The sequence below is a fragment of the Narcine bancroftii genome, chromosome 4 (genome assembly GCF_036971445.1).
Source record: "Narcine bancroftii isolate sNarBan1 chromosome 4, sNarBan1.hap1, whole genome shotgun sequence".
Lineage (NCBI taxonomy): Eukaryota > Metazoa > Chordata > Chondrichthyes > Torpediniformes > Narcinidae > Narcine > Narcine bancroftii.
The window spans coordinates 130,011,726-130,024,594 of record NC_091472.1 but is presented as its reverse complement, the minus strand read 5'-3'; the positions used below and the strand labels follow the sequence as shown (position 1 = coordinate 130,024,594).

General features: G+C 40.1%; 1 protein-coding gene across 1 annotated transcript in view; it reads right to left on the bottom strand.

Moving 5' to 3' along the window:
- grk3 (G protein-coupled receptor kinase 3) overlaps positions 1 to 12,869 on the bottom strand; it is a 349,456-nt gene that overhangs the window by 138,028 nt on the left and 198,559 nt on the right. The window contains exons 7-8 of the mRNA XM_069932852.1: positions 7,931 to 7,982; positions 2,548 to 2,639 (exon numbers count right to left, since the gene is read on the bottom strand). Of these exons, the coding sequence (XP_069788953.1) occupies positions 2,548 to 2,639; positions 7,931 to 7,982 (144 nt within the window). The remainder of the gene's footprint in view (positions 1 to 2,547; positions 2,640 to 7,930; positions 7,983 to 12,869) is intronic.

Genomic DNA, 12,869 nt, shown 5'->3' with positions numbered 1-12,869 from the left:
GAAGGAAATGAATTCTATTTTAAATTGAATTTGCTTTCAAAATGATATTGACTGTGTTACTGGAATCGAGTTTTCATGTGGGAAACTCCATTAGCTGCAGTCATACCCAAAACAAAGGAAGGTATTTCTAGGCCCATCATTGTTGCAGGATATCCTCAGCGTGATAGACACAACTACCTTCAGCTGCTTTATCAATTTTATTCTATCATCAGACAAATATTAGGATATTTAACTATCACCATACAGTGCTTAGTTCAAAATAGAGCATTTCAGCTAACGAATCAGTATGCGTCCGCTTATAAAACATGGAAAACATGACAAAATGTCCTCTGCGTGATACTTCCAAGTAAGAATCATCTCCAAGAAAGCATCTGAAAATCTCTAATTAAATCATTACCATCAACATCTCATGTGACAAATAACCAGAAGCTTAACTGGTCCAGCTTCTCATAGGCTCACTCAGTCTAAAAACCTTATATTACATGTTCTGGCGCTATGTTTCTCTTCATCATTTTTTTTGAATATTTAATTTTAATTTTCATAGACTCGTAAAATTCAAACAAACCATATAATTTTTTAAAAACATTTGTATCCCCTCCCACCTCCTTCGTACAACTGAAAGTAGTCAATTAAATTACAGTGAAACCATTAAATTAAAAAGAAAGTAATAAAAAAGTCAATCTTTTTTCACATTTTTACCATTTCCCAAGCAATATTTTGGGGGCTATTTACCACCAACTAAACTCCAAACACATTTCCTCTCCTTGTCTTACAATATTCCAGACTTGCATTATTATTAATTATTGATTAGCTTCCTGAGGAGCCTTGATCTGTCTTAGAATAAAGGATAAACAATGTAACACTGAGATGAGGAGAAAAGTCTTGAAATAATTTTCATAAATTTATGAGCATCTCTTCTTGGGGTGCTGTGCAATGAAGATGTGATTTAAAAGCTTAAAGTAAAGGAACCCTCAGGAGGCAGTGTTCACTTTGAAATACGAAAAAGAGAGGCTAAAGTTCAATGTGTTGCTATTTCAGTGTAGAAAAGAAAATTACAGTCACATGAGAGAGGAATGGCCAAAGTCGATTGGAAAATCACACTAAAGAGGAAAGAGATCAGATGGTTGGAGTTGCTGCAAGAAATAGGAAAAGTGCAGGACAGGTACATACAAAGAAGAAATACCTATACAAATATCCTTCTGAAAAGATTTACTAAATGATACCAGGAGTGAAAGGGTTAGCATATGAGGAAAGATGGTTAGCTCTTGGACTCTATTGGTTGGAGTACAGAAGGTTGAGGTGGGGAACCTCATAGAATCATTTTGAATGCTGAAAGGTTTGGACAGGTTGATGTGGCAAGGATGTTTCCAATGGTAGGGAATTCTAGGACAAGATAGCATAACTTCAGGATAAAAGGACGTAAATTTAAAACAAAGATGTGGGAAAATTTCTTTAGTCAGAGGGTCATGAGTCTGTGGTACTTTTTGTCAAAGACAGCGATGGAAGTGAGGTCAATAGGTGTATTTAAGGCAAAAATTGACAGGTATTTGATTAGTCAGAGCATCAAGGGTTATGGGGAGAAAATGGGGCTGGATGGATCAGTTCATTATTAGAATGGCAGAGCAGACTGGATGGGCCGATGGGCCTACTTCTGCTCCTACAAAATATTGTGATTTTGTAATATTTTAATGTTAATTGAATGAATATCCAAAGGATAAATATTCTTTTAATTTAATCACATCCCAATTTTAATTTTCCTTCCCTCCTTCATGTTAAAACTCACGCAATTGGAAGCAAAATCAGTTTCTGTTTGAAATCGTAATGAATACCAATATGTGATGACACAAAAGAGATAGAATTCTCACACAAAATTTCTTTGGTCAAGTCTGACTGAAGTTTCTCAATGGATCATAAACAGATTTACTTCTTTCTTGGCTAAAGCATGTTGTTAAACTTTATCATTTGCTGAATAAAATTATATTTTCTTTAAAGCATTTAGATTAAGAAAATGTGAATGAAATATTGTCCACTTATAATCTACAGAAAGGCAAACCAGCACTCTGTTCGGTACTCATGATCCAAACAATGCTGGCTCTTAATCCTGACTGATATTAAATAGAAAGAAGTTGCACTGGGAGAGAGGAACGTAATTTGTTAGTAATAGCTATGGCACAATTTTTGTTTTGTTCACATTGAAATGACTGCAGTATTCTCAGGGGTATATCAGGTTCGCGAGCAGATTATATTTTGGTTTCTCAACTGTGAAGCAGCCAAAAGGCTTTGAGGAGTACTGCATGCAATATGTTCTTCAAACTCGAATAATTCAATCTACTTGTCATCCTGAATATAATGGATTCTAGGCCCTTGCTAAATGTACATCAGTCTGTGTTTTACTTTGCATTTAAAACTTGTTTGCATTAACTTTAGTTTGTGTTATTCAACTACATACTCTAGTCTCCACTCAATGTTATTTTAGATGTAGAAAGATTTTGAATAAAAAAAATTGAGGGACATGGAATTAAATGTTAAAAATAGGAAATAAATTACATTTTTCCAGTATCAGCTTTCCTGCATCCATATACCTCTCCGAATCCTCCCCTTCCGATTATTCGATGTACACTGAAATCATTCATAGTTAACTGCAAAGCAAATGAAACATCATAATTATAATTGTGCACTGTATATATGTACTGCTTTACCATTCAACTGGGTTTCAGTAAAAATTTGTGTTTAGTAAAATATTTAGAACATTTCATGTAAAATTGAACATTGTTCCAATGTTTTTATGTGAATGCCTTCTTGTTTCATAAAGACATTATGGCAATAAATAATCAAAAAACACTTGTTGCAGGAGCTGATATAAAAAGGGAATTATTAAAATAGGAACTGATGCAGAGCAGGACTTCTTACAGAACAAGAATAATTACCAAGGAAGAGACATTGTACATTTTAATACTTACATTTGATATCTGCATGAAATAAGTCTATTTAATGTGTAGGGCATTAATTGTTTACTTGGAGAAAAAAGCTTTTGAAAAATTTGCCATTCTTGCATACTTATTGCAGCATGGTAGGATCACCACTTTCCAACTACAAACCTCGTGAATAGAACATAGAACAGAGACCACTACAGCCAAGTTCAGGACCTTTGGGCCTCAATGTTATGTCAACCCATAAATAACTACCAAAAAAAACTAAACCCTCCCTACCTCATAACACTCTACTTTTCTTTCATCCATATCCCTGTTTACAAGTCTCTTATGTGCTCCTAATGCTCCAGCCTGCACCAACCCTGGCAATGCATTCCACCCTGACAATTCTCTGTGTAAAAAACTGTACCCCTAAAAATTCCTCCCTTCACTTTGTACACATCGTCTGGTGTTTGCTACCTCTACCCTAAGGATACATTAAATCAATTACATGTCGGGTGTGCTTGCCAATGCCTGTGGCATCCTTGCACATAATGAGAAAGACCTCCATCTGCACTGGATCTTTGTACACAAACCTAACATAAAATGTTCACTTAATGTCAAGATAACTAAGATTCTCCACTAGACAATCTTAGGTATTGTACCTGACCTGACAAAAATCACTCTGGAGAAATAGATAATGGAGTAAGTCAGAATTTATGTTTCTTCAGCAAATCTTTATTTTGAAATGCTGACATCAGCACTGAGAATCAGCAAAATATTTGATGAACAAGTAATTTCTTTAGGATAATGCTCCTGTGTACTTTCACTGATGGTACTCTGTTGAATTAAGTTCCAATTATTATTCCTACACCTCTAAATTTGGGGTAATCTACCAATAAATAACCTCCAGGCAGCTAACCACCAAGAACTTTTCAGTACCTTCCACAAGTAGGCATGTGGTTCCAACATCATACACTTGAACCATCTCTGGATTCACAAGCAAATCTATGGTGGTGATCATTTTTGAATCAAGCAATCACATGAACCTGAGGAAGTGGTACACTTCAAACTGTGTCATTCTTTTGGCCAAGACTTCTTTGGCCTCCTCCAATGGTTGTCTTTTTTCTTTGGCTTGGCTTCGCGGACGAAGATTTATGGAGGGGGTAAAAAGTACACGTCAGCTGCAGGCTCGTTTGTGGCTGACCAGTCCGATGCGGGACAGACAGACACGATTGCAGCGGTTGCAAGGGAAAATTGGTTGGTTGGGGTTGGGTGTTGGGTTTTTCCTCCTTTGCCTTTTGTCAGTGAGGTGGGCTCTGCGGTCTTCTTCAAAGGAGGCTGCTGCCCGCCAAACTGTGAGGCACCAAGATGCACGGTTTGAGGCGTTATCAGCCCACTGGCGGTGGTCAATGTGGCAGGCACCAAGAGATTTCTTTAGGCAGTCCTTGTACCTTTTCTTTGGTGCACCTCTGTCACGGTGGCCAGTGGAGAGCTCGCCATATAATACGATCTTGGGAAGGCGATGGTCCTCCATTCTGGAGACGTGACCCATCCAGCGCAGCTGGATCTTCAGCAGCGTGGACTCGATGCTGTCGACCTCTGCCATCTCGAGTACCTCGACGTTAGGGGTGTGAGCGCTCCAATGGATGTTGAGGATGGAGCGGAGACAACGCTGGTGGAAGCGTTCTAGGAGCCGTAGGTGGTGCCGGTAGAGGACCCATGATTCGGAGCCGAACAGGAGTGTGGGTATGACAACGGCTCTGTATACGCTTATCTTTGTGAGGTTTTTCAGTTGGTTGTTTTTCCAGACTCTTTTGTGTAGTCTTCCAAAGGCGCTATTTGACTTGGCGAGTCTGTTGTCTATCTCATTGTCGATCCTTGCATCTGATGAAATGGTGCAGCCGAGATAGGTAAACTGGTTGACCGTTTTGAGTTTTGTGTGCCCGATGGAGATGTGGGGGGGCTGGTAGTCATGGTGGGGAGCTGGCTGATGGAGGACCTCAGTTTTCTTCAGGCTGACTTCCAGGCCAAACATTTTGGCAGTTTCCGCAAAGCAGGACGTCAAGCGCTGAAGAGCTGGCTCTGAATGGGCAACTAAAGCGGCATCATCTGCAAAGAGTAGTTCACGGACAAGTTTCTCTTGTGTCTTGGTGTGAGCTTGCAGGCGCCTCAGATTGAAGAGACTGCCATCCGTGCGGTACCGGATGTAAACAGCGTCTTCATTGTTGGGGTCTTTCATGGCTTGGTTCAGCATCATGCTGAAGAAGATTGAAAAGAGGGTTGGTGCGAGAACACAGCCTTGCTTCACGCCATTGTTAATGGAGAAGGGTTCAGAGAGCTCATTGCTGTATCTGACCCGACCTTGTTGGTTTTCGTGCAGTTGGATAATCATGTTGAGGAACTTTGGGGGACATCCGATGCGCTCTAGTATTTGCCAAAGCCCTTTCCTGCTCACGGTGTCGAAGGCTTTGGTGAGGTCAACAAAGGTGATGTAGAGTCCTTTGTTTTGTTCTCTGCACTTTTCTTGGAGCTGTCTGAGGGCAAAGACCATGTCAGTGGTTCCTCTGTTTGCGCGAAATCTGTTTGCGTTAAATCTATGGATTACTAATTCAGATGCATAGACTGATAATCCACAGATCAAATCCCACCACAAAATTTAAATTGAATAAATAATCTATGATTTAAAACAATGATCACGACTAACAGTGACTACAAAGTAATCAGACAGCTGTAAGTATGTACCCTTAATTAGTTGGTTCAATGTGCAACTCCAGTGCCACCAATGTGGTTGGCTCTTCAATGGTCGAGCAATCACTGAACTCAATTTAGGATATGCAATAACTACTGGGCTTGCTGGGACCACCCAGATCACAAAGAATAAAGATTACTATGCCTAAGCCAAGATTTATCCACTAACTTACAAAAATATGAAATCATTATTCAGCTCATTCATGTTTCTTGCTATTCAATATCTGCCAGTTTGTTCATCTGGATAACAATTATTAATTGATCATAATCTGCTTTCGAACATCTCTGAAAGACGAAATAATTACTGCAATCCTTTCATAACACCTCTGTTACACCCAACCACTGCAGTTCAACCACCTTCATATGATATAAGAGGTTCACAGCATATTAATGAGCTGATCAGGACATGTCTTGGGCATGTATGTCGACTTAAGATGTCTCTGTTTACTCAGACTTGGGCAATGCATTTCTATTCAGGTACGTCTTGAACAATCTAATTCTGCTGCAGAGATTTATATCAAAATATTCATGAAATAGTTAAGTCGCATTCTAGGATTAAATTGATCAACAATAAATCTTTCCTGAAGAAAAAAAGACAGTATTTATAGAGTTATGGATGAATGCATTAACTCTGAAGCAACAGAATATTTCCAGATGAGTGCACTCAAAAATATTCTCTGTGCAAGATACACCTGTTGCAAAATCTTTTTGCAGACAGGACAAATGCTCTGAAGAAAAATGGGTTAAATAGGCCATTGACAAGACCCTCCGAAGTATGCACATGAGGGTAAATGAAGCAAAGAGAAGGTAATGATCATCCTGGTTGGGATATTGCACAAAATTTCATTGTCGTACCATAAAGCTGGAGATGTATTTGTGTGCAACTACTAGTGGCATGAACAAATCATACACCAATTAACTGTCTCATCTCCACTTCGAAAGTCATGAACAAACTAACTGCAACTAATGAGTTATTCATCTCTCAAATAGGCTTCTGCTGTGGGTTTGGTAAAGGAACAGGAATTTTTAGATGAATGAAACAGCATCCAAATATATTGAAGTCTCCTTGCAGCAATCAAGGCCATTGTGAAATGAGATTATAATTCAGTGCTTTCTTTGAAAAAGAGAATCAATAGGGAAGCTAAAAAGAATTTATGAATTTCATTTCACAACAAAGGTAAGCATAGAAACTGCTACGATTTATTTTCTATTGAATAAATTCATATTTTATACAATTTAAAGAATAGATTTGAAATAAACAGTAATATATATCTAGTACTTTTGAAAAACCTGCGAAAATGCTCTTCGAACTTGAAATGTGCACAACATGTAACTCTTAGTGGAGCAAAGCCCAGCTGTATGATGATTAGAAAATTTAGAGTTAAATTATGAATCACATTTCCAGAGAGTATGGATTCCACATTATCTTTTAGGCAGCTTTTGCAATCTCTTGCACATTTTGGTGAGTTGTTCTGCTCAACAGGCTGCATGAAACTATACCTACACTCACTTGTGACTAGCAGGTACCTCTCTTTGATGGTACGGATTGTAAGCTGAAATGGCTTCAAATTATTATGGGAGTTGGGAAAGAAGTGAGCTTTTGTAGCAATCTCAATATTATAATACCCAATTTGGCCAACAATTTTTGCTGATAATTGCAGACTCCACTGATCACAAGAAGAAACTGTATTGTACTGTGACAGCTTGGTGCCACAAAATATCAACAGTAACAAATGCAGTGAAAATATGTACTAACAGTTCCAGCTTTAAAGGGGAAAGTGAACAACTTGCACCCATTTTAAGGCATTCTCAGTAATTCCAAAAAGGTGATTGAAAGTGCCTTTAACTATTTATGGCCAATACATCTGGAATTCAACTTATTTTTGGAATCAAATGAAAAAATAATTGGCACAGATGGCTTCCCAAAAAATAATTTCATCTATAAAGCATTATTTTTTATTACATTGTTTTGAAGTGTAGCCACTTGTGCAAATGAGGCAAATGCCTCAGCTATGTTGTGCAGAGTTTGGTTGTAATTTCTTGCTTTCCCTCCCATGGAGGTTTTCCAATGAACGAGTAGGTGAAGCTTCAGGTCAATATCTTACTCACAGGATAGATAACTCAAAAGCAGTATTTAACATCCATTATCAGACAGCAAAGTAAGACTAACACTAATTCACCTGACAAACTTCATGTCTGCAAGTTCTGAACACCAGTGTAAAAGATAACTCATGCACTATAAATATCTTAGTAATAAATTGTGAACTTACATGGATGTTTAGTTCCACATTCTTCCACTGGCAAAACCGAGTGAATCTGTCACTAAAAAAAAATTGAAAAGTGAGAAATCTGTGGATTAAGAGAAACTAAACTTAGGATACTGAGGTATACCTTAGTAAACTTGTATGCCCCCAACTTTGATGACAAAAAGTTTATACAGGACACTTTCCTGAGATTGGCAGAAAGAAAAGAGAACATCTTGATCGAGGGATATTTTAATTTTTGCCTGGAATTCGAACTTAGATAAGTCAAAAAGAAAACAACTAAAACAAAGGCGGTGAGGGCTATCATTGACTGTATGAAGGAGCTGAATTTCATAGATGTATGGAGCCAGAAACATCCAAGGGAGAGGGACTATGCCTTCTACTCAAAACAATACGACTCCTACTTTAGAATAGATTTTTTTCCTGACTTCAGGTCATGTAGAGGGTAGGACTATGGAGGCTGAGTACACAGCAAGACTTCTCTCAGACCACTCACCCCTGATATTAACATTAGAAATGCCAAATAACCAGGATATAGTATATAGCTGGTGTCTTAATATGTTGCTGTGAGAGATGCCGGAGTTTGTAGTTTTGTAAGACCTTAGATACATATGTTCTGAGAGACCAACTGTACTCTACTACAGACAAATTGCCCTTATAAGATACACTCAAAGTTTATTTGAGAGGTCATATAATTGAATACACCAAAACAGTCAACAAAGAATATATGAGGGAGGTGGACGAATTAGAACAGAAAATTACTCGACTAGAAAAAGACTTCCAAAAGTCGAGTTCAGAGAATCATTACAGGGCTCTACCAAATAAAAGATTTAAGTACAATACGCTTCAAATGTATAGTATGGAAAAGGCCATAATGTGGTCAAAACAAAAATATTATTAATTGGGAGAGAGATCCCACAAAGTCTTCTCTTGGCAGCTGAGGACAGAACAGGCCTCAAGGACAATCAAGACTATACAAACTGGGAATAGCAGGATCTTGCATAAGCCAAACGATATTAATGAGACCTTCAGTGAATTCTATAAGGGTTTATGTAAATCAGATTTGACAGGGGGTCCGATTAAGCCAGTGACTTCCTGTCAAAATTAGAGTTACCAAATTTAGACTCAGAAGACAAGAAGGGCTCGATCTTCCCTTCATGGAAGAAGAGAGGGAGAAACCATGAATTCACTTCAGACTAACGAATCTCAGGGGAAGGATGGGTTTCCACCTATGTTTTATAAGGAATTTAAGGATTTATTGATGACTCTCTATATGGAGGTGGTAGACCAGGCAATGGAAACCCATACCTTCCTGGAATCTTTTTCGACAGCAATCATTATGATGATCCTTGAAAAAGACAAAGATCCGCTAAAGCCAACTTCTTATAGGTCCTTTTCACAGTTAAACACAGATTATAAGATAATTGCCAAAGCCCTGGCAAATAGATTGGCAAAATATTTGGTGAAACTAATAAATAAAGATCAAGCAGGCTTTGTGAAAAAAAGACAAACAGCGGATAACATTGGCAGACTATTGAGTATAATGCATCTGGCGCAAACCAGATATGAGAGGGGTTTAGCTGGGGCCTGGATGTGGAAAAGGCATTTGACAGATTGGAGAGGGATTTTCTTTTCAAAGTACTCGATAAATTGGGGCTTGGGCCAACTTTTATAAATCTAATAAGGGTGGGGTACCACACGCCTAAGGCTAAAGTTGTGACCAATGGACAGTTTTCCAACTCTCTTACTGACAAGATCAAGTACACAAAGGTGCCCGTTATGTCCAGCTCTGTTTGTATTAGCAATGGAGCCACTGGCCAAAGCCATTCACAAGGATTCAGACTTCAAGGGTTTTAGACCAGGCCAGAAAGAACATAAAATAAATTTATTTTATGACATTGTACTGATATATCTGGTAGACCAGTGGTTCTCAACCATTTTCATTCCACTTACATACCACTTTAAGTATTCCATATGCCATAGGTGCTCTGTGATTAGTAAGGGATTGCTTAAGGTGATATGAGGGTGGAAGGAAAAAGTTTGAAAATCACTGTTTTAATCATACTTAATTGACTCCTTATGTGCACTGTTTCATAACTCCAAAGGAAATGGGCCAATGACAATTTTACTGAAGCAAAATATTTCAGTAACAATTGAGTCTAGAGCAGTGATTCTCAACCTTCCCTTCCCACTCACATACTACCTTAAGCAATCTCTTACTAATCACAGAGCATTGATGGCATAGGGATTATTTAAAGTGGTATGTTTGGCCTGGAAGTCAGCCTGAAGAAAACTGAGGTCCTCCATCAGCCAGCTCCCCACCATGACTACCAGCTCCCCCACATCTCCATCGGGCACACAAAACTCAAAACGGTCAACCAGTTTACCTATCTCGGCTGCACCATTTCATCAGATGCAAGGATCGACAATGAGATAGACAACAGACTCGCCAAGGCAAATAGCGCCTTTGGAAGACTACACAAAAGAGTCTGGAAAAACAACCAACTGAAAAACCTCACAAAGATAAGCGTATACAGAGCCGTTGTCATACCCACACTCCTGTTCGGCTCCAAATCATGGGTCCTCTACCGGCATCACCTACGGCTCCTAGAACGCTTCCACCAGCGTTGTCTCCGCTCCATCCTCAACATCCATTGGAGCGCTTTCATCCCTAACGTCGAAGTACTCGAGATGGCAGAGGTCGACAGCATCGAGTCCACGCTGCTGAAGATCCAGCTGCGCTGGGTGGGTCACGTCTCCAGAATGGAGGACCATCGCCTTCCCAAAATCGTGTTATATGGCGAGCTCTCCACTGGCCACCGTGACAGAGGTGCACCAAAGAAAAGGTACAAGGACTGCCTAAAGAAATCTCTTGGTGCCTGCCACATTGACCACCGCCAGTGGGCTGATAACGCCTCAAACCGTGCATCTTGGCGCCTCACAGTTTGGCGGGCAGCAACCTCCTTTGAAGAAGACCGCAGAGCCCACCTCACTGACAAAAGGCAAAGGAGGAAAAACCCAACACCCAACCCCAACCAACCAATTTTCCCCTGCAGCCGCTGCAACCGTGTCTGCCTGTCCCGCATCGGACTTGTCAGCCACAAACGAGCCTGCAGCTGACGTGGACTTTTACCCCCTCCATAAATCTTCGTCCGCGAAGCCAAGCCAAAGAAATGTGAGTTGAAAGAAAAAGGTTGAGACCACCAGGGTAGACCCAACAACCTCGTTGTCAAAGCTGTGCTTGTCATGATAATGAATATGTATGAGATATACCGGAAGTCACGTGGTATGAGAGAGAGATAAGAACACAAGCAGGAGAACAAAGGAAACGGGAGAATAAAAAACCACAGAGAAGTTTACCTGATAAGACTTGTGTTTAATGTTTTATTAACTTCACATTTCGGGCCACAAATGTGACATTGGCGACGAGGATGAAAGAAGCTTGAAGAAAATTAAAGACTAAACAAGATTACAGAGGATTACAGACAACTTCAAGGTGATAAGAATTTTCTCTGTGACTCAGTACTTTTGGGGCTGGAATATTTCCTCATGGCTGGGGCAGACGGTGACACATAGTGGAATTGCTCATTTTGACCCGACTGGTGATGCAAGTACTGTAAGTGTGAAGTGGAAGGCATGGCTGGAAGAATTTGAATCCTACGCCGACAGTCGTGGCCTATTTCTAGATACCGGTACAGTTGAACAAAAAGTGCAGAGGAGGGCGTTACTTCTTTTCACTGCAGGACCCTCAGTTCGGGAAACATTTAAGACACTTTTAAATACTGGAAGAAAGGATGAGTACCGGAAAGCGGTAGATGCATTAAATGCACACTATGTAGTGACACCGAATGCTACATTTCAACGCCATTTGTTTCGGAGAACGAGACAAGAAGATGGCCAGACAATTGCTCAGTACGTGACGAGACTACGCCAGCTAGCTGTTGGATGCAATTACATGCCAGCTGATTTGGACAACCAATTATTGGATCAAGTTGTACAGCACTGCAGATCAGATAAACTCAGAAGACGTCTACTGGAAAGAGGGAGTGAGTTGGAACTCACTGATGCTTTAACCATTGCTGCTGCATTAGAGGCTGTTGAAGGGCAATTTCATACCATGACCCTGAAAGACAACTCAAGCCAGCAAATTAAGAGGCTCTCACATCGCCATAATCAGCCAAGATATACGTCGACACATGACGTGGAGTGTTATCGATGTGGAAACCGAGGTCACTTTGGAAAAGACCCATATTGCCTGGCCAAAGGCAAAGTTTGCAGAAAGTGTGGAGGTAAGGACCACTTTGCAAAGAAGTGCAAAAGCAAGTCTAATGCAGACCAGAAGAGGAAGAGTACAACTTCCAAAGGCAAAGCCTGGGGGAAAGGAAAGTATCCTGGAAAGAAAGATACCATTCGCCAGATAGACGGTGACGATGATGATACCCAGGAGGAACAGAGTTGTTACCAATTTACGTTGAATGAAGTACGTCATGAGAAGGTCCCAGTGATCATTGGTGGAGTGACAGTGCAGGTCTTTGTAGACTCAGGCAGTGACAGTAATGTGATTGATCGACATTTATGGGAGAAGTTGAAAAGGAAAAAGATCATCTGTACCTCAAAGAAGTGTTCCAAGAAACTGTATCCATACACAGCAACCAAGCCATTGCAGACCATTGGATGTTTTACTGCAACTGTTGAAGCTGGAGATAGGTACACCGAAGCAGAGTTTATGGTCATAGAAGAGAGGGGAGAACCATTGCTGAGTAGAAGCACAGCGCAAGACCTGGCAATACTTCATATTGGAGCTTGTGTCAATTCAATTCAGTCATACGAGGATATGAAGCAAGAATTCCCCGCAGTCTTCCAAGGAGTAGGAAAGTTGAAAGGTCGACAATTGAAGCTAGCGGTAGATGAAACGGTCAAACCCAAGGCACAACCAATGCGCAGA